Source organism: Candoia aspera, chromosome 4 (genome assembly GCF_035149785.1).
Source record: "Candoia aspera isolate rCanAsp1 chromosome 4, rCanAsp1.hap2, whole genome shotgun sequence".
Lineage (NCBI taxonomy): Eukaryota > Metazoa > Chordata > Lepidosauria > Squamata > Boidae > Candoia > Candoia aspera.
The window spans coordinates 28,433,960-28,460,633 of record NC_086156.1 but is presented as its reverse complement, the minus strand read 5'-3'; the positions used below and the strand labels follow the sequence as shown (position 1 = coordinate 28,460,633).

General features: G+C 38.1%; 1 protein-coding gene across 1 annotated transcript in view; it reads left to right on the top strand.

The window, feature by feature from the left end:
• The window catches only part of THSD7A (thrombospondin type 1 domain containing 7A), a 225,482-nt gene that overhangs the window by 128,358 nt on the left and 70,450 nt on the right, over positions 1–26,674 (top strand). Inside the window, exons 8-10 of the mRNA XM_063303716.1 lie at positions 10,629–10,820; positions 22,453–22,687; positions 23,984–24,099. Of these exons, the coding sequence (XP_063159786.1) occupies positions 10,629–10,820; positions 22,453–22,687; positions 23,984–24,099 (543 nt within the window). The remainder of the gene's footprint in view (positions 1–10,628; positions 10,821–22,452; positions 22,688–23,983; positions 24,100–26,674) is intronic.

Genomic DNA, 26,674 nt, shown 5'->3' with positions numbered 1-26,674 from the left:
ATTCTCATCTCTCTCTTCTGATTTCATTATTGCCAGCTGGTCTGATAACTTGATCTGTACTGCTCCCATGACTCGGATTGATTGTATTCCCAATAGAGTCTCTGCCTGTCTTCAAACTTACTTTATTTTCCCTTTTCATTTTTACCAAAATGACATTTGATTGACTCGGGCAATGGAAGTAGCTTACTGTGCTTGGTTATGATCAATACACTGGTGTTCACTGATCCTTATCATTCTCAGGATGACCACATTAACAAATGAATGAACTCTGAAAATGTTTCAAGTAGCTGCCAGATCACTCAGGGGAAGCCCACAGATATAGGATGCAAAATGCTGTTTGTTTGTTTTCTTTAGCATATACAGGTTAGGTCAACAAGCATTGATTGCAGGATCATTGCTATTTATGCATATCGAATTTGTAGGTATTTATGAGAAGAGTCACATCAGCAGTTTCTTTCCAACAATTGCTGTTTCCAATGATGCCAGATACTTCTCACTCAACATAGCTTATTAAAAATAGTATATATCAGTATACTGTAGTGATTGAGTGATGGATGCAACCTAATAATATATAAAGTTAGAATGTGTGTTCATACATATACAGGTAGTCATCGCTTAACAACTAGTTGCTAAATGACCTTTTGAAGTTACAATGGCCTTGGAAAGCACTTGTGACTGTTGCAAAACATTGCATACCCCTCCCCCCTGCAGTCATGTGATCGCAATCTGGGTGCTTGGAAACCTGCTCACACTTGCAACTGGTTGCCAAGTGCCCTGCGGTCATGTGATCACCATTTGCAATCTTCTCTGCTAGCTTCCCCCGAAAGTCAATGGAGAAGCCGGCAGGGAAGGTTGCAAGCTGCTGCTGCCTGCCGAGAGGACTCCCTCTCATCTCATGGGGCTGTTTAAAGAGCTCCCTTCCAAAAGATTCTCAGCCCCTGAGCAAAGAGGCAGTGCAGTAAGGTAAGGAGTGTGCGGTGGGGGTTAGTGAAATCCTTTGAGATTCCTGCTCCGTGTAAGCAGGCATGAAGGATTTAGCTAAATCCGTCATGCCTGCTTGCACGGAACAGGAATCCTTTGGCAGGGAACTCTTAAAAAGCCCCCAGAGATGAGAGGGAGCTGAGATCCAAGCAGGACGCTCAGCTCCTGAGTGGAGAGACACTTGCGTACGACCTGTGCTGAGCCTCCCAGGGTCTCCCCCACCCCCCTGAGGCACCCCATGCTCCTTACCTGGGACTCTGTCCGCTTAATGACCTGCGAGATTGCTTAATGACTGCAACCGGGAGTGCTGGTATTGTGGTCATTGAGTGAAGCAGTCACGTGCCATCTTGCTTAAAGACAGCTTCGCTCAACAACCAAGATTCCAGTCCCAATTGTGGTTGTTCATTGAGGACTACCTGTACACATGCAGACAGATATTCATGCTATTTGTTCTTTGTTAAAGGCTAAGGGAGATCTGTCAGCCCTTTGAGAGAGTCCAGACAAGAAACCAAAACCACGAGTAGTAACACTACCTTTATTGTAAGCTCACAGTAACACAATCTTGCAAGTCTCCTACTCTCTTTATAAGAGAGGCAGAAGATTCCACTTGGAGTTTTAGAAATGGCCTCCAATCCCCAGGGTACACCTCTATCCACCAAGCATCTAGCTGCAGCATTGTTGCAATACCAGCAGTAAGTCGATGTACATATAACTAATTACAGAATGTATAATGCATTCACATCATAACACAACAATTGGGATAGAATTTGTCTCAATCCATGGCAGCACAGCAACCTGCAGCATAGCCAGTGCTCCTGCATTCTCATGGGAGACTTGCAAGAAGATGTCAGCCCTTTGAGGTAGTCTAGACAAAAAAACAAAATCATGAGAACTAACACTACCTTTATTGTAAGGTTACAGTAACAGAAACTTGCAAGTCTGAAAGCCCTTCTCCCCTTCCTCATGTTTACTTTCCAGAGAACTAAGGAGGGTCCTTCTGAGATGCTTCCCACACTCCCATTCCATCTGTGGACTGAGATATATCTTGTCTGATTGTTACCTAGGCTGCAGCTCCTCCTCTTCCTGATTGCCAAGGATATTCTCACACCACGTCACATAACCAGATGATGGCATTCCCTGTATTCATATGGTCTAAATCAGTATATAGAGTTCAGTGTAAGAACATTCAATGTAAATATTAAAAGTTGGGCAGTGTTACGTGCTCTGAAGAATCATCCATAGGAAATAGCTGTAGAGTAAGGAGGTAATGCATGATCTGGTATATTAGTAGTTCCTAATGGCATCAACAAAGTTCAGAAGATGAATTTGCCTAGCTTGTAATGGAAGGAAAAAATGGGTCACAATTAATGAATGTGTCACTGAAAGCAACATGCAAAGATGAAAATGCTAAATCAGATTTTGCTGTTGCCCAAATGTGCTCAATGACTGGACAGTTCCACATGGCAGATATTACTGATCCTAAGTCTTGTTAAATCCTTCACATTAACTTATGGATAAATTGGGTGGCAACCTGGCTGGTAACATGCCAACCATCATCCTCTTCTATGGGGCTTCCAAATGAATAAGCGTGGTTCAGCTGTCTATAAAAACATGATTAAACTGCATGGTGTCACTTAGACTCTGGTTGCACCATTTTACAAAAAGAAAACAAGTTAATGCTTCTACTAATCTAGACCCAGAATTTCTCCAAAGAAAACTCAGTGTTGAAACAGATCAAACTGTCAGGGTCTGAAAAGCAGGTGATCCCACCTTGAATGCCTGAAAATTTAGATTTTGAATCGCTTTTCCAAATTATTATGACAACTGTTTCTTACAAATGCTTAACATAGCATTTGTGTATAGCTAGCAGGTGGTGTGGTATTTTGTAGCTATAAAATAGTTCTCTCTCTATTGGGAAATATTACATCCTGCTTGTTTATTTATCTCAGTTTCTCAGGATAATAATACAGGACAAGATAATAATCCCTGTCTCAGAAAACTAGAGCCTAGGGTCATCCAGTAAACCTGATTGCTGTGAGATCCATGAAAAGAAAGCATAAAAAGCTCTTATGCACAAGGGTCACAATTAAGCTAGGACATTCTTAGCTGAAAGAAAAGATGATGGACATCAATTTAGGTAACTTTTATGAGGCTCCTGGTTTCTATTAGTTATCATGGCCACCTATTGCCTTCAGGATCAGGAACAGAATGCTGGACTTGAAAAGGCTTTCTTATATTGTTATGAAAATTCATAAGAAGGAAGAAAAAAGTATAAACACTACATATCCAATTAGTGCAAGTGAGTATATTGCTGGGGGTGGGATGGGGGCTGAAAAAATACAGCTTTCATTGGTATTTTTGCTGAGCAGAGATTATGGATAATGAAAAACCTGGCATTGCTGCAGTCTAACTGGTCAATTTTGACTGATGTAAAAAGTAAAACAGGGTCAGATCTGGTTAGTGCTTGAATGCAAGATGACTAGGAAATTCCAGGGCTGTAAGCAAGATGGGAAGTAAAAAAAAAAATCTCAGCAGAAAACAATGGAAGATCATTCTGCCAAGAAAACTACATAGATGTGACCATGGAGTCAGCAGGAGTAGAAATTAACTCAGAAGAGACTTTACTGACTGATAACCAAGGGGGATAGAATAAGAATTTGAGGGGGATTAACACTGTAGAGTTACTAATGTTGGCATGGGTCATTAGAGTGATCATCAGCCTACTTTGGGCTCAAATGCAGCTGATGATGGATGTTTCCAGCTGTCCTTCCTCCCTCCCTCCCTCCTAGATGTTGCTACTGCCCCTGTACTCCCTAAAGGTCTGCAGGCATGGTCAGATATGAATTTTGCATGCTTAATATAATATAATATAATTTGTGTTAGGAGAGGAATACCTTATCCACACTATGGCTACTAGTTATACTTTTCCAGTTTCCTAGGCAATGGTGCAGTAGAGCTCTCCTGATACATTTACTGCTGTGCAGAGTTTTGTGTGTGAATTTATCCTCTTTCTAGAAATATGTATTGTATGTATGCATGTATATATATATATATGTATGTATGTGTATGTATGTATATATGTGTGTGTATGTATGTGTGTGTATGTGTGTATATATATATATGTATATATATATATATATATGGAATAGTGATGTGTGATGCAGAGATGCATTTCAATCAAAATATGGTGGCCGTACAAAAGTATTTTGGTAAATTCCACTTTTTCTGTCTTGAAGAAGGTCAAGATCTCCTTCAGAAGTGTTTTGCTATTGCCTTCTTCTGCAATTTGTGTCTTTTGACTTCACAGCCTAGTCAATAGCCCTGGAAGTCCCAAGTGTTCCATTATCCAAATTTTAACCAGAGCGGATTGTCAATTATGATGCATTTGGAGGCATTCATGAAATAGACACAGAAGTTTGAGCCTAGGGTTAGTTATACTTAGAGATATTTGATAATAATGGGATTTAACTTGGTAATGACTTACTGAACTCTTACATGCTGACTAGGACAAACCTGGATCCAACTCATGAATAAAATGTCTGCTGACATTTTGTTTATAGTCAGATGCCCTAATTTCTGCAATTGTGGTAGTTGCACTTATAAGTGTATATGGAACACTAAGCTGTTGTGAATGCTTGTAAACAATGTGGCATTAAAAAGCCCACCTGCCTTCATTAAATACTCAGAATTAATATTTTAATTTAATATTAAATAATATTTAATTATAATACAATGATTATATTACCTAATGTTATTAAAACAGTAATGTTTATGGAGAATACTGGATTTGTGTTCTGAAAATATTACAGATTTTGACCTAAATTTAGCCAATGCTAAAATAAATGAATAAATCTGACTGGTTTTAGCACAGACTTGGTTATTAGATTTAAAGATCAGTGGAGTTTCCCAACCTGAGCAACTTCCAGATATTTCCATTTGAACCCCCAGAAGTTGTCCAAGTTGGATAGCATAGATCTAGAGAATTTCTTTTCAGAAATTGTTAGCAGGTATAAAACAAAACTGTTTAATGTTTGTTTTAATTGAAATCAGTGCAAATATTACTTAAGTTTTTGAAAGGAAATTACTTAAGAATATTAACTATTAACTAATTAAGACCGTTAATTAAAGGCAGATGCTGCTTAGCAACTTATTGAGAGGAAATGAATAGGGAATCAGGAATTCATTAAATCTATAGAACTAGCAGATATATAAACTTGATATGGATTGCTGGCAAAAAATGTCATCATTAAATAATAACTCCACATATCCCTTAAGAGAAACTTTTCTGCGGGCTGCTTCACATATATTCTTGAGCAGATATTTTAAGTGTATACATAAAAATGTTTAACTGTGTTTCCAGAAGGAGACTGTTCCTAGTGGCACCAAAAAGCATTGTTCAGTATGTCCTTCTTTGATGATATTCTCTAGAAAGAACAGAAGAAAGTTTGGGGAAAAAATTGAAAGATTACTAATGGAAGACAACATAAACCAGAACTGTTGTAGAATTCTAGTAATAAGTCAGGGCAATCACACAATACAAATCTCTGTGTATAAACCACTTACTAAATGAGGAGAAATGTGTTCCATTTGTTTTATAAATGTATTCTTTTTCTCATAATGTACCCAAAGCATTAGAGTAGTCTGGTTTGTTTTATTGCATCCATTTTGAACTGCCAAACTTTTTTCTGTACTACGTTTTGAGATTCACTTAATAAAATATTCAACAGGCGAATGGTTATGTCATTATAACTCCATTTCCAAATGCTTCTATAATCCAGAGATACTAATTTTTTAGGTTGAAAAGGATACAGTTTCCATCTCTGTTTGGACATGAAATGGTCTATGAATCTTGAGATATTCTTATTTCCACCAAAAGCCATACTTTCCACAGATCAATAAGTACTTATTATTAGCCTGTTGTTCCTCTGAGTTCCTTGTATCCTTGTATTCCTTGCTAGTTGCTTTCATCAGCAAAGAACAGGTTCCTTTTGTAGTTTAAAAAATTATTTATTGTTCCAGACTAATGAGATGCAAATGGACCAGTAATGTCATGGAAATTGGCATTATGTTTTATATGGAGCTGCATAAACCTAGGCAGTTATGACCTTCAACTTAAAGGGCCTTCTGAGAGTTAACATACTTGGAATTTGCTATTCTCTATCAATCACTTACCGTTGCTACTTTGGCCCCAGAGTATAGCCTGAAAGTATCTGTAAATTAAAGTAGCTGAGCTTGTTTGTTTGTTTTCTTGGAAGCAAAAGAAAATGATAAACTAGTTTGTTTTCCCAATGATGCTTTTGTTCTCTACAAAATGCATCAGTCAGCCAAATCTAAGGATCAGTGATTTTATGTGGAAGCTCAGTTTAACTTTATTTCTAGAAGTGTTAGTCCTTAATGTAAGGGGAAAAAAGTTTATTCACATGCTTGTTTCAATAGGTTCTAAAGTAATCTGCCCCAATTCTCACTGGAATGCTTTTATTTCATAGTCTGCAAATAAATTAGTATGTTGTATACCTATGTTCTTGTTTAAAAATATTCTTAGATTTTTCATCACAGTGTAGTACCCTTGATTCCCCTTAACAATACAATATTATCTTATTAAATCAAATGCAAATGAATCTTCCTGGAGCAACACAAACAAAATTAAGGAGAAAAACAAAGGAAGGACATTTTAAAAATAGCCTGAAACCTATTTAATTTATTTCTGTTATAATCTCGTTTCCACCTGGCATTATCTGAAAAAAGACAGATTGACCAACCAAGGTCACCTAGTTAACTTCGTAACTCTAACAGCTATATTAGGGCTACTAGAAAGGGCCTGCAAAAGTCTAGATGACCACAAGATGGCTGCAAATAGTCCTCTGCTATTTACTGGTAATCTATATGTTTGTAGTCTAGATCTGGTAGCCCTGCCACAGAATAAAATGTATACAGTGTTATATTGCTAGGTAACCAGATCTGGGTTGCAAAAATCTGGATGACCACTTCAGATAACAAAGAAATACTGCTCCAGTAGCCTGCCTTTCATATAGACATCATTACCCTGAGAACTGCAATGGCAAAACTATGTCATGTCATCTCCAGTTGGTAAAAGGAACATCGATTAACCCAAGTTCTGTTTTCAATAAGATGCATTTATTACTGCTCAAGTTATTTTAGCATTTTCAAAGTGATTTCATTCTCCCCACCAGTTTTCTTGGTCTTGCTTGTGAATAGTATTGTGCTGTTTGATCTCCAGGAAGTTGTTCTTCCACTAAAGTTAATAAACAGCAAACCCCATGCTTGCAGAGGTGACAGTGGATAGCTGTCCACACTTATTTTTAAATAAAAAGGATAGGGAGAAGATTTGGTAGAATATTGTGGTCTCAAAAAATGGCTTCAAAGTAAAAGTAAGCTTGTGAGAACTGAAATAGTAGTTTTATGTTTTTATGTTTATGCAGTGTCATGACATCTGTTAGATTTTACCATATTATAAAACTCAGCTATGCTACCCACCACAGCTAGTATCTGTTGGAGTTCCTACCACTTCATTTGATTGCTATAGTGGGATTGCTTTGACAGCATATGGTTGATTGCTTCTTAGTCACACATGACATTATAAGATAAAATGCCCACAAAGGTCAATTTGTTCATAATATCATTTGTGAAATATTGGGAAAAAATCTACCTCAGTAGTATAAACTCCCAATGAGATTAAGTAACTGTTATAAGGCATGCCCCATTCCATTTTATTACCTGTAGTCAGATAAGACCTACAGAACAGTGCTCTAGATTTGAATACATTTCTTTAATATGCAGTCAGTGACAGTGTTTTCATGTAAACTCAGTTTTTGAAGAGTCTGTGATCAGATGCCATTGTCTTTTATGTGTCAATCAAACTTCTATCCAATAATTAAATATTTTGAGGATTTTAGGAGTACTGGCATTATTTGCCCACATGATCTCATATATATTTCTCCCTCCCTCCCTCTCTCTGTGTGGCAGGGTGGGGAGAGAGAGAGAGACAGAAAGAGAGAGAGAGAGATCAATCCCTGGCAGCTGCCAAAATGTCATTATACATCAGTGTGATCAAGAAAGAAAGCACCTCCTCTCTTTCAGTTCCTGTGTATTTATTTAGAACGCTTTTACTTCTTTTTTTTAATGGACTGAATGTAAGGCCAGTGGTTTGGTATAAAGCAAAGACTATACTTAATGCATTTTCTTCATCCAATTCCCAGAGCAGCTCTGACAATAAGCAATTATTTATCAGTATTGACCCCTGTCTTGAATGTGATATTGGAATATTGTATTTCTTTTTTTTTAAGTGTTATTGTAGCATAGCTTGCATGTTATATTGAACATCTTGAGTTCAATTATATTAGCTATTATGATGAAATAATTGATCAGATGAAATCACTTCATAATTGCAATATAATGATCTGGGCTGAGTTTATTGGCTCAGAGTTAATGACTTTGCAATTTCTTGGTTGAACTCCAGAGACATCCCAGCAAGGAATCTATGCATAATGCCATTGAGGTTTTCATACATATAAACTGGATCCTAATTCAGCCTTACCAAAACTGCTGCCTTCCAGATATGTTTGACTAAAGCTCCCATAATGCTATGATTATGGCTGGAATACCATGAACGTTGTCATGCAATCTGTCTGGAGGACTCCAAATTAGGAAGATTTGTTTTTTATTCATTTTTCATGAATTTATAACTCCCTTTGGTCAAGGCTACTCTGAGTAGTGTACAAAAGCAACAGCCACAGCCAATGCAACAATGACAGTAACAGACAAAACCACACAATAACAGAAATACAATGTACAATTATGACATCAATTATAACAGCCCCCACATCTGTTACCTTGCTGAGATTTTTTAAACTTGTAAGATAAATCTGGACCTCAATCCTTTTTTTTTTAATGTGAATTTTAAAATATTCCAATATATTCCAAAAGTTCTGTTATCTATAGAAGATTATCCCAAAATGTTTAACAATATAATTAATACCTATGCCTTTCACTCCCCATTCTCAAAAGGAAGCATGAGGGACAAATAGGGATTGGAACCCTAAAGTAGCATTTAGGAAGTCTTCAATCCTCCCCTTTAATACGATCTTAAATTTTAAAATTGCAGGTAGTTTACAAGATGGGTGATAAAAGTAGAAATGTATTCTGTCAGTGACTCTTTTGAGAGCCCATGTTTGGGTCGATTCATTCAGAATGTTGAAATGTTCATTACAGAAAGCTGATTATGGAAGTTCCATTTCTTCAAGTAGTTTCAGATGTTCAAATTCAGAGAGATTTTCTAATATTTGATTAGGGGAAAAACGAATAAAAGCTCTCTTGGAAGTTCTGCTAGGTTTTGACATAATTACCAAAATGTTTCCCTGCTGTTGGCTGCCTAATGGGTGTTTGTGTGCTTATACTTTCAAACAACTTCTTTATTGAACATGACCATCATAAAGCATCCATATACAATAAGGGAAATTGGTGCAATTGTTCAGGTCCATCATCTCTACCTTCCTGTCTCCTGGAGATAGCCACCACTATGTCATATTTTATTTTTTTCTGGGCAAGTAGTCACCATTCCAGAAAAAAGAAACATTTTTTTTTCTGTGCAACTTATATGAGTAAAAAAAGCATTCTTCTACATATGATGTGGCTGTCATTTTGTTTTGTAACATTCCAACTTCTTACTAAGAAAAATAGGTAGGACAGTAAGTCTGATAGATGCCAAGAGATATGTCTGCAGGCATATTTGTGCTCATATATAGGTGTTCTTAACCACAGTGATGCCAAAACGACAAAACATATATCATGATGTTACACTAGCTCATGCATTGCAATATCACACGCAAGTACATATGGATGGCGTTTGCATAATGATGTTGCAATACAGCTTGCACCACTTGCCCCTGTCTTGTTTCCTACGTGCCCCCCACCCCGATGCCTGTGTACCAATGGACACTATTTTGCCTATTCTGCCTACTTTAATAAATAGTTCCAATCTTAGACAATAAAAGAGAGGGGTTTTGTTATAGCACCCCAAACTACTTGAAACAAAGGGGGAAATTTATTTTATGCTGTCGACTATAATGTTTGCAGTCCTATAGGCTCAAAATGAATGTTCAGATTAAATTCTTTCTGAATACTTCCATATAACTTGCAGACTGAAACTCTGTCTTCAGTTGGCAGTTCAGTCCCTGGTACTTTTATATGAGAGTAAATACCTTTAATGTCAGTGTAACTTGCTTTAGGGTAAATCTGTTTAGGATTGTTCCACAAGATGACTCAGCTATATATGAATATGCAATATATCTTTTCCACGAAGACATTTGTTGCTGTGTTTGAAGTAAGATTTTTTTCCTCTGTTGTCTAAATTAGGAGCCTTTTTGCTACCTAACATTTTCTAAGTATAAATATGAACCTTCTCCCATTCATCAGTTCAGCACCATTTTGAATGCATGAGTGAATATGGGTTTTGCAACAATTTTTCAAGCCCTGAGTCATGGAAGAAGATACAGTCACTTGGATAACTAATCAGTTTATTTTTCACAAAGCAACCAAATCTAATTTATTTATGTGCCCATCTGGATTAAGAATGTTCAATTGAAGTTAAATTAGCTCTGATAGACTGCTACTGGCCTTTTCTTTCCCAGGAGAAGAGGTTGATAGACAGCTGTGCAGAGATGCTATCTATCCTGTCCCCATTGTCTGCGAAATTCCATGCCCAAAGGACTGTGTTCTCAGCACGTGGTCTGGATGGTCCTCCTGCTCTCACACCTGCTCAGGGAAAACCACAGAAGGAAAACAGATGCGTACCCGCTCCATCCTGGCATATGCAGGTGAAGGTAAGGCCACCTATTAGCATTTTCAATACGTGATCATGAATGAGTAATATTTTCTTGGGATTCCTGAGGAAGAATGAACAAGAAAAACTTATTTCTCATGTAATATTTTAATATGACTATTACAGTATTGGCAAGGTAGGGTATACTATTTTCACTGTGATTCGCCATGTATTGATGTGGTTGTGAAATACCATTACTCATAGCACTCATATAATATTTATAGAAGCCAAGCAGCAAAAGTTCCAGAAGATTTAGGGATACTTTGGTGCTTGGCAATAAAAGGACAATGTTCCTCATGTGACCCAGTTTTTCATCTGAGAACACTAGAAGTTAAGTAAATTTGCGTTATGATCCATAAGAGTGTTATATAAAGTATGAAACTCATGTAGATGATTTTTATCAATAATGCGCTTAAGTAGCTTTTACTAAATGTGGACCTCCAAATTACCTAGAAGAAAAGCAAGCTCAGAGAACCCCAAGAACTCAACAAAAATTTTAAGCATTTCAAAAAATCCTATTATGCTATAAATGTCTATAGGCAACGGACTATTGGAACCTGATTCAGATTTTCAGAGTACTTCAGTATTTGGTTCATTCAATTTATTTTAAATATTTTTAAAAGCTTTCCCGGTGACTGTAATCCTTGGCTTTGAAATTCTTTAATGGGGAGGAACATTTAAAGAACTTGATTAATTCAATATAGTTATGTACAGAGAAAAGAGATTACTGAATTACACTAAAATAAAAACAGTTGTATGAAATTATTTTATCCATATTTTGAATCATTTACACTGTTTTCATTACAGAATAATGCTATTGATGATAATGGTAAAAATACATAAACAAGTACTATCTTAGCCTGGGGTATAATTACCACTTTGAGACATACAGTTAGGAACTGAGCTTTTATCAGAATACTATCTTATGCACTATTTTTTTGAAAGAACCATAAATTTAAAGTAAAAAGAGAACAAAACTAGTACAAGTTTTGTTTACTGGTAGATTACGTAGTACAAGACATGTTTACTGGTAGATTTCTCTCCAATAGTCCAATCATAAATGTTTTTCTAAGAAATCACCCAATCATTTAATGAAAGCATTCAAGATTATGAAAGTCTTCTATTATAAATCTGCCTAACCTTTGAGTAGGCCTGAACTACATTCCTGTAATAGTATGTGAGTATGACCTTGGGAGACTGGGCAACAGTGACACTGCCAAGGGGACAGTCAGATAAGAGACAACATAGCCACAGCTGGATAGTGGGTGGAGCAAGAGGCTCAGAAAAGACCCTCCCTAGTTTCTTGGGCTTTAAAGGAGATGGGGGGAGAAATGTACTTTCAGACTTGCAAGAGTCTGTCAATGTAGCTTTAAATAAAGTAGAATTAGCTCATCTGGTCATGTTTCCTATCTGGTTGGCCCCACAAGGCCAACAATACCAGAGCTGATGCTTCTGGCAGTTAAGGCTGATATCCTGCCTTATATTCTCTTGATTTTAAATTACTTACTCTCCCTTCTTGCATTTTGTTTTCCACACTCTGCTTTAGATGGCAGGTGCCTGTTAACACTTTCTTCATTCCTGCCCCAAGGAATTCTAGCTTTTAATGTAATCCCAACAGCATTCAAATAGTGGTAGGGTTTTTTTTGGGGGGGGGGGTGCTAGTTGCCATTTTAATCTTAAATGAAAATTGTATATTTTGCTTTTTCAGCATTCCATGTGTTTTAACAGAATCATTCATAATTTGCTAAAATCTATTATAATGTTCCCAAAGCATGATTTGATTTAGCTTCTGCACTACAGAGGAGAGCCTTGTGTGGCACAGAGTGGTAGGCAGCAGTATTGCAACTGAAAACTCTCCCCATGACCTGAGTTCGATCCCAGCGGAAGCTGGATTCTCAGGTAGCTGGCTCAGGTCCACTCAGCCTTCCATCCTTCCGAGGTCGGTAAAATGAGTACCCAGCTCGCTGGGGAAGGTGACGACTGGGGAAGGCAATGGCAAACTACCCCAATATAGTCTGCCAAGAAAACGTCATAAAAGCTGCGTCCCCCCAAAGGGTCAGACATGACTCAGTGCTTGCACAGGGGACCTTTTGCCTTCACACTACAGAGGAACATTTAATTCTTTGGATCTGGAGGGCAAAAAACTTTATTCATCCCACTGAGTTTATGGGCATTCCTCAATATGCGTTTCAAAGCAGGAGAAAATTACTTAATTTGTGTTCTGTCTCTACTAGGGATATAAAAGAAATCCACCACAGATTTCAGTAGAAAAGAAATAGTATGGTTTCCAAAATAGTCCATGATTCACCAGAAGACTCTCTGTGGATTAGCACCAATAAACTGAGCCCATTACCATCCAACATACATTTGAGAAAGGTGCATTAATAAAAGAGTTCTTTTCAAGGGAGCTATATACAAAATGTTTAAGAGAATAGTCTTTGAAAGTATAGCTGTAGAGCAGCCTTTCTCACCTTTTTGACCCCGGAGGAACTCTTGAAATATTTTCATGCCTTGGGGAACCCCTGCACATTCAGGCTCAAATAAACACCAGAAGTTACAAAATTATTGTATTTGTTTCATGTGTAGGCCTGCATATATGTATTAACGGTGTTCTTAAACTAAACATAAAGAATGAAACTTACCTCTTTAATGTGAAGTTGCCCAAATTTGAAATAATTTTTTAAATAAATCATGATCTCCCAGGGAATCACTAGTGACCTCTCACAGAACCCTAGGGTTCTATGGAACCCTGGTTGAGAAACCCTGCTTTAGAGAGTAAGGAGGACGACCTTGATGGAGATATGCAGAAATTGTTGCCTAAGCAAAAGTGGCTAAAGAATTTTTAAGCCCAGAACTATGAGAAAACATTAGGAAGTGGCTCAGACACCTCCCTACTTCACTGAACTATAAGAAGGAGGAGGAGGCATAATCAGACTTGCAAAATTCTGTTATTATAGCCAATTTCCTTCAGCAAAGGATTGTTACCTTGTTGTGGTGCTGGAGCTTGAGCACCTCAATGATTCCATGAGCTAAACCGTGAAGGGCCACCCAAGACGGGAAGGTCATGACAGAGAGGTCAGACTAAATGCGATCCCTGGGGAAGGTAATGGCAACCCACCCCAGTATTCTTGCCGTGAAAACTAAATGGATCAGTACAACCAGAGATATGTCAGTATACCATCGGAAGATGAGACTCCCAGGTCAGAAGATGGTCAAAATGCTACTGGGGAGGAACAGAGGATGAGTTCAACTAGCCCCAGATGTGATAACATAGCTAGCTCAAAGCCGAAAGGACGGCTAGCGGCCGACGGTGCTAGTGGTGAACGGCGAATCCGATGTTCTAAGGATCAACACACCATTGGAACCTGGAATGTAAGATCTATGAGCCAGGGCAAATTGGATATGGTTATCGGTGAGATGTCAAGATTAAAGATAGACATTTTGGGCATCAGTGAACTGAAATGGACTGGAATGGGCCACTTCACATCAAATGTCCACCAGATCTACTACTGTGAACAAGAGGACCACAGAAGAAATGGAGTAGCCTTCATAATTAATAGTAAAGTGGCTAAAGTAGTGCTTGGATACAATCCAAAAAATGATAGAATGATCTCAATTCGAATTCAGGGCAAGCCATCTAACATCACAGTGATCCAAATATACACCCCAACCACAGATGCTGAAGAAGCTGAAGTAGATCAGTTCTATGAGGATCTGCAGCACCTACTGGACAACACGCCTAAAAGAGACATTATTTTCATCACAGGAGACTGGAATGTTAAGGTTGGCAGTCAAATGACACCTGGAATTACAGGTAAGCATGGCCTGGGAGAACAAAACGAAGCAGGACATAGGCTGATAGAATTTTGCCAAGACAACTCACTCTGCATAACAAACACTCTCTTCCAACAACCTAAGAGATGGCTTTATACATGGACTTCATCAGATGAACAACACCAAAATCAGATTGACTACATCCTTTGCAGCCAAAGGTGGTGGACATCTATACAGTTGGTAAAAACAAGACCTGGAGCTGACTGTAGTTCAGATCACGAACTTCTTATTGCACAATTTAGGATCAGACTAAAGAGATTAGGGAAGACCCACAGATCAGCTAGATATGAGCTCACTAATATTCCTAAGGAATATGCAGTGGAGGTGAAGAATAGATTTCTTCCACTGCGATAGATTTAAGGGACTGGACTTAGTAGATAGGGTCCCGGAAGAACTATGGACAGAAGTTTGCAACAGTGTTCAGGAGGCGGCAACAAAATACATCCCAAAGGAAGAGAAAACCAAGAAGGCAAAATGGCTGTCTGCTGAGACACTAGAAGTAGCCCAAGGAAATAGGAAAGCAAAAGGCAACAGCGATAGGGGGAGATATGCCCAATTAAATGCAAAATTTCAGAGGTTAGCTAGAAGAGATAAGGAATTATTTTTAAACAAGCAACGCGTGGAAGTGGAAGAAGACAATAGAATAGGAAGGACAAGATACTTCTTCCAGAAAATTAGAAACATTGGAGGTAAATTCCAGGCAAAAATGGGTATGATCAAAAACAAAGATGGCAAGGACCTAACAGAAGAAGAAGAGAGCAAGAAAAGGTGGCAAGAATATATGGAAGACCTGTATAGGAAGAATAACAATATTGGGGATAGCTTTGATGGTGTGGTCAGTGAGCTAGAGCCAGACATCCTGAAGAGTGAGGTTGAGTGGGCCTTAAGAAGCATTGCTAATAACAAGGCAGCAGGAGATGACGGCATCCCAGCTGAACTGTTCAAAATCTTGTGAGATGATGCTATCAAGGTAATGTATGCTATATGCCAGCAAATTTGGAAAACACAAGAATGGCCATCAGATTGGAAAAAATCAACTTATATCCCCCTACCAAAAAAGGGAAACACTAAAGAATGTTCAAACTATCGAACAGTGGCACTGATTTCACATGCCAGTAAGGTAATGCTCAAGATCCTGCAAGGTAGACTTCAGCAATTCATGGAGCAAGAATTGCCAGATGTACAAGCTAGGTTTAGAAAAGGCAGAGGAACTAGGGACCAAATTGTCAATATCCGCTGGATAATGGAAAAAGCCAGGGAGTTTCAGAAAAACATCTATTTCTGTTTTATTGACTATTCTAAAGCCTTTGACTGTGTGGACCATAACAAATTGTGGCAAGTTCTTAGCGGTATGGGGATACCAAGTCATCTTGTCTGCCTCCTGAAGAATCTGTATAACAACCAAGTAGCAACAGTAAGAACAGACCACGGAACAACGGACTGGTTTACGATTGGGAAAGGAGTACGGCAGGGCTGTATACTCTCACCCTACCTATTCAACGTGTACGCAGAACATATCATGCAACGTGCTGGGCTTGAGGAATCCAAGGCTGGATTAAAATCGCTGGAAGAAACATTAACAATCTCAGATATGCAGATGATACCACTTTGATGGCTGAAAGCAAAGAGGAACTGAGGAGCCTTATGATGAAGGTGAAAGAAGAAAGTGCAAAAGCTGGCTTGCAGCTAAACCTCAAAAAAACCAAGATTATGGCAACCAGCTTGATTGATAACTGGCAAATAGAAGGCAAAAACGTAGAGGCAGTGGCAGACTTCGTATTTGTAGGTGCAAAGATTACTGCAGATGCTGACTGCAGTCAGGAAATCAGAAGACATTTAATCCTTGGGAGAAGAGTAATGACAAATCTCAATAAAATAGTTAAGAGCAGAGACATCACACTGACAACAAAGGTCCGCATAGTTAAAGCAATGGTATTTCCAGTAGTAACTTATGACTGCGAGAGCTGGACCATAAGGAAGGCTGAGAGAAGGAAGATCGATGCTTTTGAACTGTGGTGTTGGAGGAAAATTCTGAGAGTGCCTTGGACTGCAAGAAGATCAAACCAGACCATCCTCCAGGAAATAAAGCCAGACTGCTTGCTTGAGGCGATGATATTAAAGGCAAAACTGAAATACTTTGGCCACATAATGAGAAGGCAGGACACCCTGGAGAAGGTGCTGATGCTAGGGAGAGTGGAGGGCAAAAGGAAGAGGGGCCGACCAAGGGCAAGATGGATAGATGATATTCTAGAGGTGATGGATTCGTCCCTGGGGGAGCTGGGGGTGTTGACGACCGACAGGAAGCTCTGGCGTGGGCTGGTCCATGAAGTCATGAAGAGTCGGAAGTGACTGAATGAATAAACAACAACATAGCCAATTTCAGTAAAAGTAGGTTTAGCGTTCCTGTGGAGCTGAATTCTTACTTTTATGTTTAGACTAAAAGTGGGATGAAGAACAGAAAATAACATGTTTTGACTTAAACTGTTTAAAATATACACAAGGTGATTGAGATAAGGAAAAGTATTGGATGGCTTTTGGAAGCCGTAATAGATTCTGATCAGAACTTTAGTAAAAATTCAGAAACTTTCTCTGCGTAAGGGACAACGTGGGGATAGCTTATACCTGTCAGCTATTGTTTGGGGAAGCTGTTATCTTCCCCCCTGTAATCCATACATCCATTTCTCTTGCTTTCTCTCACTCTGTGTATGTATGTGTGATAGGGAGGGAGGAAGGGAGAAAGCAATAGATGAAATGAGAGGGTATCTGTATATGTTTTCAAATTTCTCTTTCTCCAAAAACTTTGGGACAAATCTAGGAGTCCAAAGGGAGGAATAGATCTACTTGTATAATTCAAAACATCTGTTACTCTCTCTACCTCCAAGCCCTTGGCATATGGCAGCCTATAAATACATTTTTAAAAGCTTTTAGAACAGGAAGGTAGAGGCTTTTCCAAGCATAGGTACTCCAGCTTTATGATTTATGAGTCACAAATGAGCCTCAAAATGTTTCATGATTAATTTTTCATGATGCTAAAGGCTTGAGAGCCATGTAAAGAGGTAATATTGGGCCTTAAGCTCCTAGCTTTCACTAAGGCACTACATATCAACTATATTCCTTTGTTCACACCCAATGTGGAACATTTTAAGTATCTAAAATATTGCTGAAGTTGCAATAATGTCTGGGAAATGATGAAACCATATTTAGGTTAGTGCCATAACTGGAATATATTCTGAGAATGGGGAAAGACGAGAGATAACAGAATTTTGGATTTGGGAAAAATTATCCCAGAATCTGGAGGATAATTGCCAATGCACATCACTCAGCTCTATATGGAATTAAACTCATTTTAGACTGTAGCAAATTTAAGTAGCTTATTTTATATAGTAATGCAGACAATATCTGACTATATCAGGTTATCCTGCCTGCAGGGTTAGAAATGTTACCTGTATTTTGGCAATTCTCAGGGTGGAACTTTTTGGTGGCAGAGCAGTTTAATTTCACATCATTCCTTCTACCTTCTCTGAATATCGTAATTAAATTTTAAAAATAGATCTGAGTTTTTCACAGGTGTCATAATCAAACTAATTATTTCCAGATGGGAGCACAAAATTGGTGCCTGAAAATCTAAAAAGACAGTAAACAGTGTAATGTTTCCCCACTGGACATAATGAAAATGAAATATGTACATCACTGTTATTTAATAACAGTGCTCATTGTAGCTGACATACACTCTGGAGACCAAATATGACATAAGTAAGTCAAATTCAAGGGAGACTAGTAGATATTGTTTGCTGGCAAACTCCTGGTACTCAGACTAGTAGAAGAATCAGAGACAAAGTGATCAAGGAATATAACAGTAAGCAGAAAAACAAAGTCTCTGACTTGTAGAGCATGGCTTCTGATGGCCATTCCTACAGCTAAAAAATTTGCAACCTTCTTTCTGAATCATGTGATAACTTAAATAATCACTTTTGGTCAACTCTTCCTTATATAGGAAGAATAATCCAGGCATCTTTAACCTGGTGCCTTACATATGTGGTGACAATACTGGTGGGAATTAAGAAAAGATATGATGGGGAGAGAAATAAAACTACCAGTCTTACCTTTCTCTGGTCAAGTTAGTGCCTCCATGCATACACGCATTAACAGCTGCTTTTAGTTGCTTTTTAAAGTTACGAAGTAAATAATTGATCCCCAATGTAACTTTGGCTCTTACTTCCTAGCAATACTATACTATTACTGTGAGTTAGAAGTATAGGTGAACAGAAAGAGAGCACGTAGTACAGACCTCTTTGGTGTTATGTATCTAATTTAAAGACTTTTTATGTATGTACAAATCAGCTCTCATGTTGTAGCCTACATCTTTATAGACTACACGTTTTGTAGACTTATGTCATGTTTCTTCTTTTGTCATGTATGTGTCCATTCAGATATACGTATCTGAAGGCTATCACTAAACTAATTTTTGTCTGAAAGCATTTAGTTGATTAACTCCTCAAATGAATCAATTTATGCTTTCATAGGAAATTAGTTACATAGTTCCATTTAATATTACGTACTGTTACATGGTAATGCTCATTTAGTTACTAAGGAGTGTTAATGATAATTAAGCTTTAATTAACAGAATATAAAACTAACTGGTTGGGATCTCATGTATGTAACATTGAGGAAACTGGTCATCCCCTAGTGATTCAGAGTGTAAGGAATTTCTCTCCCACATAGACCCAATGACTTGCTTAATAAAACTGCTTCTGACACAGAACACAGTTCTAAATATACTAACATGTGAATAAATCCATATGAGAACAATAAAATGGTATGCATAGGATTTTATTCTTGTAATTTCATCCTTGTGTAAGTGCAGTGCTCAGATTTGTTTATAGTTCAGTCTGATCAGCCAAGCTTGCTGTTAGCATCTGGCCAAACTTGCCTGTTCTCAAAAAGTTAAGTAGGGTCACACCTGGTTAGTTGTTGCCAGCTAGGGCAGCTGAAGTTTAGATTCCAAAGAAATAATGATTAATTCTATATACTTACATAGGGGAGACCCTGTCATGAGTAAGGATGGCGAGCAGGGGGCTCCCATCCAGACTGTCAAGCGCATGCGTAGCACTGAGGAATTGTTCAGCCATTCAAAGAGACACAGATCGGGACCGCCTTAACCCTTGGGGGTTATATGTCTGGGTTTTTCCCACGCTTCTTCAGTTTGTTAGGATTCCTGTTAAGTACTAGCAATAAATATTAGAGACCAGTTCATTGTCTCAGTGTGTTTCCTGGTTGTTAGGACAGACCCTTTCCCAATCAGGTGTAATGGGTGTGAATGGAAGAAGGGAGCCATGGCAATCCACCTGTGGTGTGCTGCCTTTACTGGGCAAATTTTATAGCCTTTATCCTCTTCCCCTCCCTCTGGAGTTGCTTACACTGTATTTGGGAAAAGAATGAGGGGAATAGCAGCATAGTTTAAGTAACAGCAAGGGAAGGTTACATATTAGTTTGAGACCCATTAGAGTTGTCAATCAAAATATACAGTAATAGGTTAAAAGGGCAAATATTCTGAACCTGTCCTGTTCGGACTAAAGAACGGCCAGGTAGAATATCAAAGGAAGTCCTTTATTTACAGTTAACTATGTACAATAAATAAGAGTCCATAGATCAGACAATACAATTCACTCAGGTCCACCCAGGCAAAGGATGGAAACAAGGCAGGGCTGCAGGATCCAGAGTAGCAGAAGTTCTTGGCAGTACAGCAAGACAGAACTTGGCTAACCCTCTCAACAAGGCAGCAAGACTAGGCATGGCTAAGGCTCCTGGCAAGGAGGAGGCTTGAGGTTCAAATGCAGAGCTCAGCACAGAGAAGAGGCTAGACTCAGCAATGGAGGCAAGTCAAGGCTCTGCTAGAGAGATGAGGCAAGGCTCGGTTCTGGAGATGAGGCTAGACTCTGCTGGAGGGGCAGGACAAGGCTTGGATCTGGAGGCAAGACAGGGTTTGGCTGGAGCGACAAGTCGAGGCTTGGAACTGGAGGCAAGACGACTTGGCTGGACAAGGCTTGGAACTGGAGACAAGACTAGGCTTGGAACTGGAGACAAGACTAGGCTTGATGGAGAAGGCAAGATGTGGCTTGGAATTAGAGGCAAGGCTGGGCTTGGCGGAAACGACAAGACAAGGCTTGGAACTGGAGGCAAGGCTGGACTTGGCTATAACAGCAAGATGAGGCTGGGCACTGGAAGCAAGGCTGGACTTGGCTAAAATGGCAAGCAGAGAAGGTAAGTCCACCTCAATAGGAGGAGCTGGCACTGATTCCATGCCGGCTACAGGCAAGGCTTCAGGCTCCGGCAAGGACTCTTGAGAAGAAGCTGTTGGCTCAGTGCATCGGTTGTCTCCAGCAGTTTGCTCCCTGCACTGGTGCCTTTTTATCCGATCCCTTTCGTGCCATTTCTCCTCTGTAGCGAATCAGGTTGCCTTTTGCTTTGATTGCTTCTCAGGTCTCCTCTTGCAGGCGCTGATTGGAGGAGTCAAACCTCCCTCTGGTTTTTGCCCAATCAGCATCTCTGAATTTTCCCCCTCTACTGAGTCACTCCTGGTTTCTAATTCCTCAATTCCTTCCAGATAAGTTTTGTTTTCCCCTTCTGGCTCAGCATAAGTTTCATTTTCGGAGTCAGAGTCAGACTCAAACCTTACAGAACCAGTTTATTACAGTGTCCTATGCTTCCATTCTAAATAATGTTTCTTTTACCTTTTAATTGAAGTTCCAGTATTCCAGTGGTGAACCATAAAAGGTCATCAAAACACTTCATTTTCCATTACCTGATAATAGTTTAATGTATTTTACTTGTATGCTTGGATAGGAAAATGAATCTAACCCTACAAAAATAACTCTTACTGAATGATATGGTCAATGGAGAGAGCGGTTATAAAGCTTTCCATTTGTGTTTTGTTTTCTGATGGTATTCATTGTAAGACATTCTGATATCCATGGGCAATAAAATAGTCTGCTTATGCTAATACAGTTCTGCTTTTGTCCAAAGTAATGTGATCCAATGGATTTTTAGATTAAACATCCACAATTTCACATATCAATTTAAATTAGATTATTGCTTACTGTATCTAAAAAAATGCAATGTGATATGGGACATATTTAATGATCTAGTTCAAATGTATTAAAAGGCTCATAAACCTTGTGTCCCTTTTCTGATTACTCATATTTTCCCATCATGACCCAGCTGGGGATCTTTGGTTACAAAAATTAAAAATATTGGGTGCTGCCATCATAATTTGAAGCTGGCTTCAAATGCTGAACTGTCCTAGTCCTGTAAACTAGTTTCCCAGTTCATATATAATAAAATGGTATGGTTAATTAATTATGGAAACCTTTAGTTGTGGCATATGGAGAAGAGGGGAAAATGCAGATGAGGGCACAAGTTGAGATAATTTTACCTCCATTGAATGTATAATTTCAGCATATGATTTTAAACATAAGCATCTGCACATAGAAAACCATATAATCAGAGAAAAGGCAAGACAAGATCCCTTTGTGCGTGTTTTTCTAGATGCATGTATATATTTTATTTTATTTTGCATAGAGGAGCATTCATTCCACAGCTGAATAGCCCAGTCAATCAAAGGCTTAGTGCAACAAATGGTTTTACTGCTTGTCTATTTTATTTCATCCACCTTGATTAAAATGGTGCATTTGGGGTGGGAGTGGAGGAATACAAGATATATCATCTAGATTCATTTTTCCCATTATACTTAACAATCCTTTTATTTCTCCCATTATGTACTCCAACCTTATTCCTTCCAGGTGGTCTTCAGTGCCCAAATAGCAGCATGCTGCAGGAAACACGCAATTGCAATGAACATCCTTGTACAGTTTATCACTGGCAGACTGGACTATGGGGGCAATGTATAGAAGATACCTCTGTGTCAACATTCAACTCTACTACTGGTTGGAATGGAGAAGCCACCTGTGCTGTTGGCATGCAAACAAGGAAAGTCATCTGTGTGAGACTCAACATGGGACAAGTACCACCCAAAAAGTAAATATAATGGAAATGCTGGTACCTAAATGTCTTCTAAAACACTTCTATTTATAGATATATCCTGACAGTTCCATGAACAGAATGATGTTAAAAATAGTTCAGATTTGTTCATATAGATGTATTGGATTTAAATTATTCTGTTCTGGCTCACGAAGCTGCTGCATCCCTTAGAAGTGTTGGTTCCAAATGTAAATATTGATCACTAGGTTTTCAATTCTGGCACCAGTAAGCTAGTAGCAATATGTAATATATGAGGTCTTGTGAAGGAAGGACAGAAATATGTTAGTTAATCTCTTGAACCATCATGCTCATGTCACTTAATAAGTTTTTAAAGAGCAGAAGATGTACCTAAAAGTGCAAATGAGAACCATGTTTTGTACTCCTCTTAATAAAAAGGATTAGTGGGAAAAGATACAATCAATAGTATTGGCCTTATTTTTAGAGTAACAGACTACAGTTTATATTGCTTCAGTTTAATTTGACCTTGAATATGGTTGGAGGCCTGAGAAAGAAAGAGAGATAACTGTAGCTGTAATTATAATCTCAACAGCTTGATTTAAAGGCAAGAAAACAAATACTACGATCTGTAAATGGAATTTGCAATAGACAGCTTTAGATGAACAGCTGAGTTAGGGGAATAATAGGGAACAGTGTGATGAACCTACCATATGGTAATAATTTTGTTTTCAGTTTTTGATAATCCATGTTGAATCATGATCTGGCAGTTCATTGCCTCCTGAATTTAATCAAACTAGTATGCATTTCCCTGGACTAAATTGCCCTTCCCATTTCATGCACAAAGCAAAAGATCTCTCCTGACTTCAGATAATACTTTTTGACCAGACATAAGTAATTATTTTTATATATAAATGTCCATCTTCCATTCAAACTCCTGTTCATCAAATTTGTGACTGTGATCAGCCTATACAATAGTCCTGGTATAGTTACTACTGAATTACACCAAAAAGACAAAATGGTATTCCATTGGATAACAGCAAAACAACTGAAATACCCGAAGTGCAAAGGAGATTTTTGTGGTATTGTTCAGCTCTTATGGTTTAATAGAGAGTTCCCCTGAATTATTGGGATGCAAAAAACAAACAGCAACTACAGAAAGATCAGTGTGGAACAAATAAACAAAGAGATCCCTGGGTCTAAAAAGTAATGAAATTTCCTTTTTTTCATTTTTCCCTGTCACCTTTCCTTTTTCTATTATAACTTTGAATGTTTGCATTGAAGATGACCTGCCATATTTTTTTACTGTACATTTTATGTTTTCATGGTTTATTGTAGGTGTCCCGAAAACCTTCGTCCTGAAACTGTTAGACCTTGTTTGCTACCCTGCAGGAAAGACTGCATTGTGACTCCTTACAGTGATTGGACACTATGTCCTTCCTTATGTCAAGAAGGTACTGTGCTTGAGTTTTATAGGTAAATAATTTTAATTCCTTCTCCAGGCTGTTAACCTCATCACAAGTCTTCAGGGTTTATGTTGTGAGATTTCAATGGGATTTAAGCAAGTGTAATTTCTAGTTTTAAAAATAACTGATTTCTCAGTGGCTATTAGACTGAACTCACTAGAATTAAATGAACAGTAATTAAATGTGCTGCAACTAGTTCCAAAACACACTGAGATCCTACTTTGTTGTACAATTATTTAAGAGTATCTATTACAGTATTTTGCATTATTTTTGTATTCTTGTTCTTATTGCTTGATTAGAAACGAATAGCTCTTTTTCTGTCGGTGAGGAAATACTATTTGGTCTAGTGGTTCAGGTGCTGGCCTAGAAACCAGGAGGCTGTGAGTTCTAGTCCTGCCTTAGGCATGAGAGCTGGCTGGGTGACCTTGGGCCAGTCACTCTCTCTTAGCCCAGCCTACCTCACAGGGTTGTTGTGGGGAAAATGGGAGGAAGAAGGAGTATGAGGTATGTTCACCGCCTTGAGTTATTTATGAAAAATAATTAAGGCAGGATAATAAATAAATACATACATAACATACATTATATCAGGAACCTCTTTCAGCCTTTAAAACAGTGGCCAGAGGAAAAGAACATGTACAATAACATTCTGTCCTAGAGCAAATCTTTGTATATCAGGAGTTTGTAGAAAGATAAAAGATCTCTCTGTCTCTCTCTGTGTTACTCTGTGCAACAGTTGCAATGATTATAGTTTCTTTTTTCAATAATTTTATCTGATGGATTGGTCTGTATTTGTAGCCTATCCTGATTAGGACTTTACATATCTAGGTAAACTGCAAATCAAATCAAATCAAATGAGGAAAATGCATTAACAAATAAGAAAATCCCTTGGGCATAAAAAAATACTGAAAACTATAAATTGAAGCAAATGTGTTACCTCAAGTCCCATCTTCTGCACAATCCTGACCACCAAAACTACTCTCTGAAAGCCATCTGTAATTCTTACAATGACACATTCATGCTCATTTTCCTCTCTCTCTTTCTAAAAGCACTATCTTTTAGTAAATAGCCTTCATGATCTCTTCTGATCTTTTTTTATCCATTGATTAAAGCCTAATCCTATTGAGATCGATCTCTCAGTTTAGTAAAGTAAATATTAATATAGTTTTAAACAGCAGCATGTTTTAGTTGACTCTGTGTTCATATCTGGTATTGATTACATTTGTTTACTTTATGGAAGGGCATAATTGAAATTAAGAAAGTGGCTTGATACATCAGTACCTAATATACTGCACCTTCATGTTCAGCAGTGCAAAGGTTTATGCCTTTTCTAAGATATAAACAATAGTAGGGTAGAGGGATATTTTTCCACCTTTCTTTTATGCTGTATTTTTCACAGAAGGTAATAAAAAGGGATGGATATTAATATATATATATATATATATATATATATATATAAAATTAAACACCAGTATGCAAATATTGTTTTGGAATCTTAATTAAGCACATCCTACCAGATGTTTAATGTAACTGGTTGCAATTACAATTCTACATCCTACATTTCTTTTGAATTTCTTCTGCATCCTAATTATATTTCCAAAGTACTTTTAATGGCCTGAATCTTGTCTACATATTTCTGCCTTATCCCTTTGTCTCCTGGAAACTTAGCAGGAGGCATTCATCTTAATATGCACTGTTATTGCTGCAGTCAATAATATAATTCCTCATTCATGTGATTTAATCTCCTTGTGGCATATGGCGCTTGCTTTCACCCCCTCTTTTCACAAGGCCTGTTGTTGTTGTACTGAAAGGATACCCTGTATAGTTCACAGTCTGTGCTCCATGTTGTGTAAAAAATGAGATCAACACAGGGTTAGCCACTCTGGTTGCTGATTGAAGTATTCACCAACTAATAAAGGATTAGACAGATTAAACCTATAACTGAGAACAGAAAGCATGCTGAAACTGTAGGCTTCAAAGAAGTGCCTGAAATGTTTAATGTGTTAGTGGAGAGGAGGAGCTAGATATGTGGTTTCCAGCGTAGGTAAATACAGAGTAACGCACCGTGTGGTGATGCTTCGGTAGTTCTTTAATAGCAATATGAGTATCCTTTCTTTTTAACAGAGAGATTCATTGCATGTGCATGACCATGTAAACATGATGGCAATGAGCAACTATGCTGGATGTCAGGACTGGCATCTCTATTAAACAATCTGATTTATTTATGAATTGCATTCATATCTCACCTTTCCTTCAAGAACGCAAGGAAATGCATAGAGGTCTGTTTCCCCTCACCTATATTACCTTTATTATTCTGTACTGTCAGGTAAGTCTGAGGGGATGTGATAGTCTCATTCAAAAAGCTTCACAGCTGAGTGGTGAAATAAACTTGGATCTTACTAGTTCTTGTTCAGCAATAAAAAAAAATGCTTTTGTTATGAGTCAGGCAAAATAAATGTCTCAGTAAGTACCCACTGTTGATAGAAACTGCAAGGTCAAAGCAATCAAAGCAATATTTTTTGCTGTCATTATTTTTATTTTTTTGTTTTTATTTTGAAAACTTACA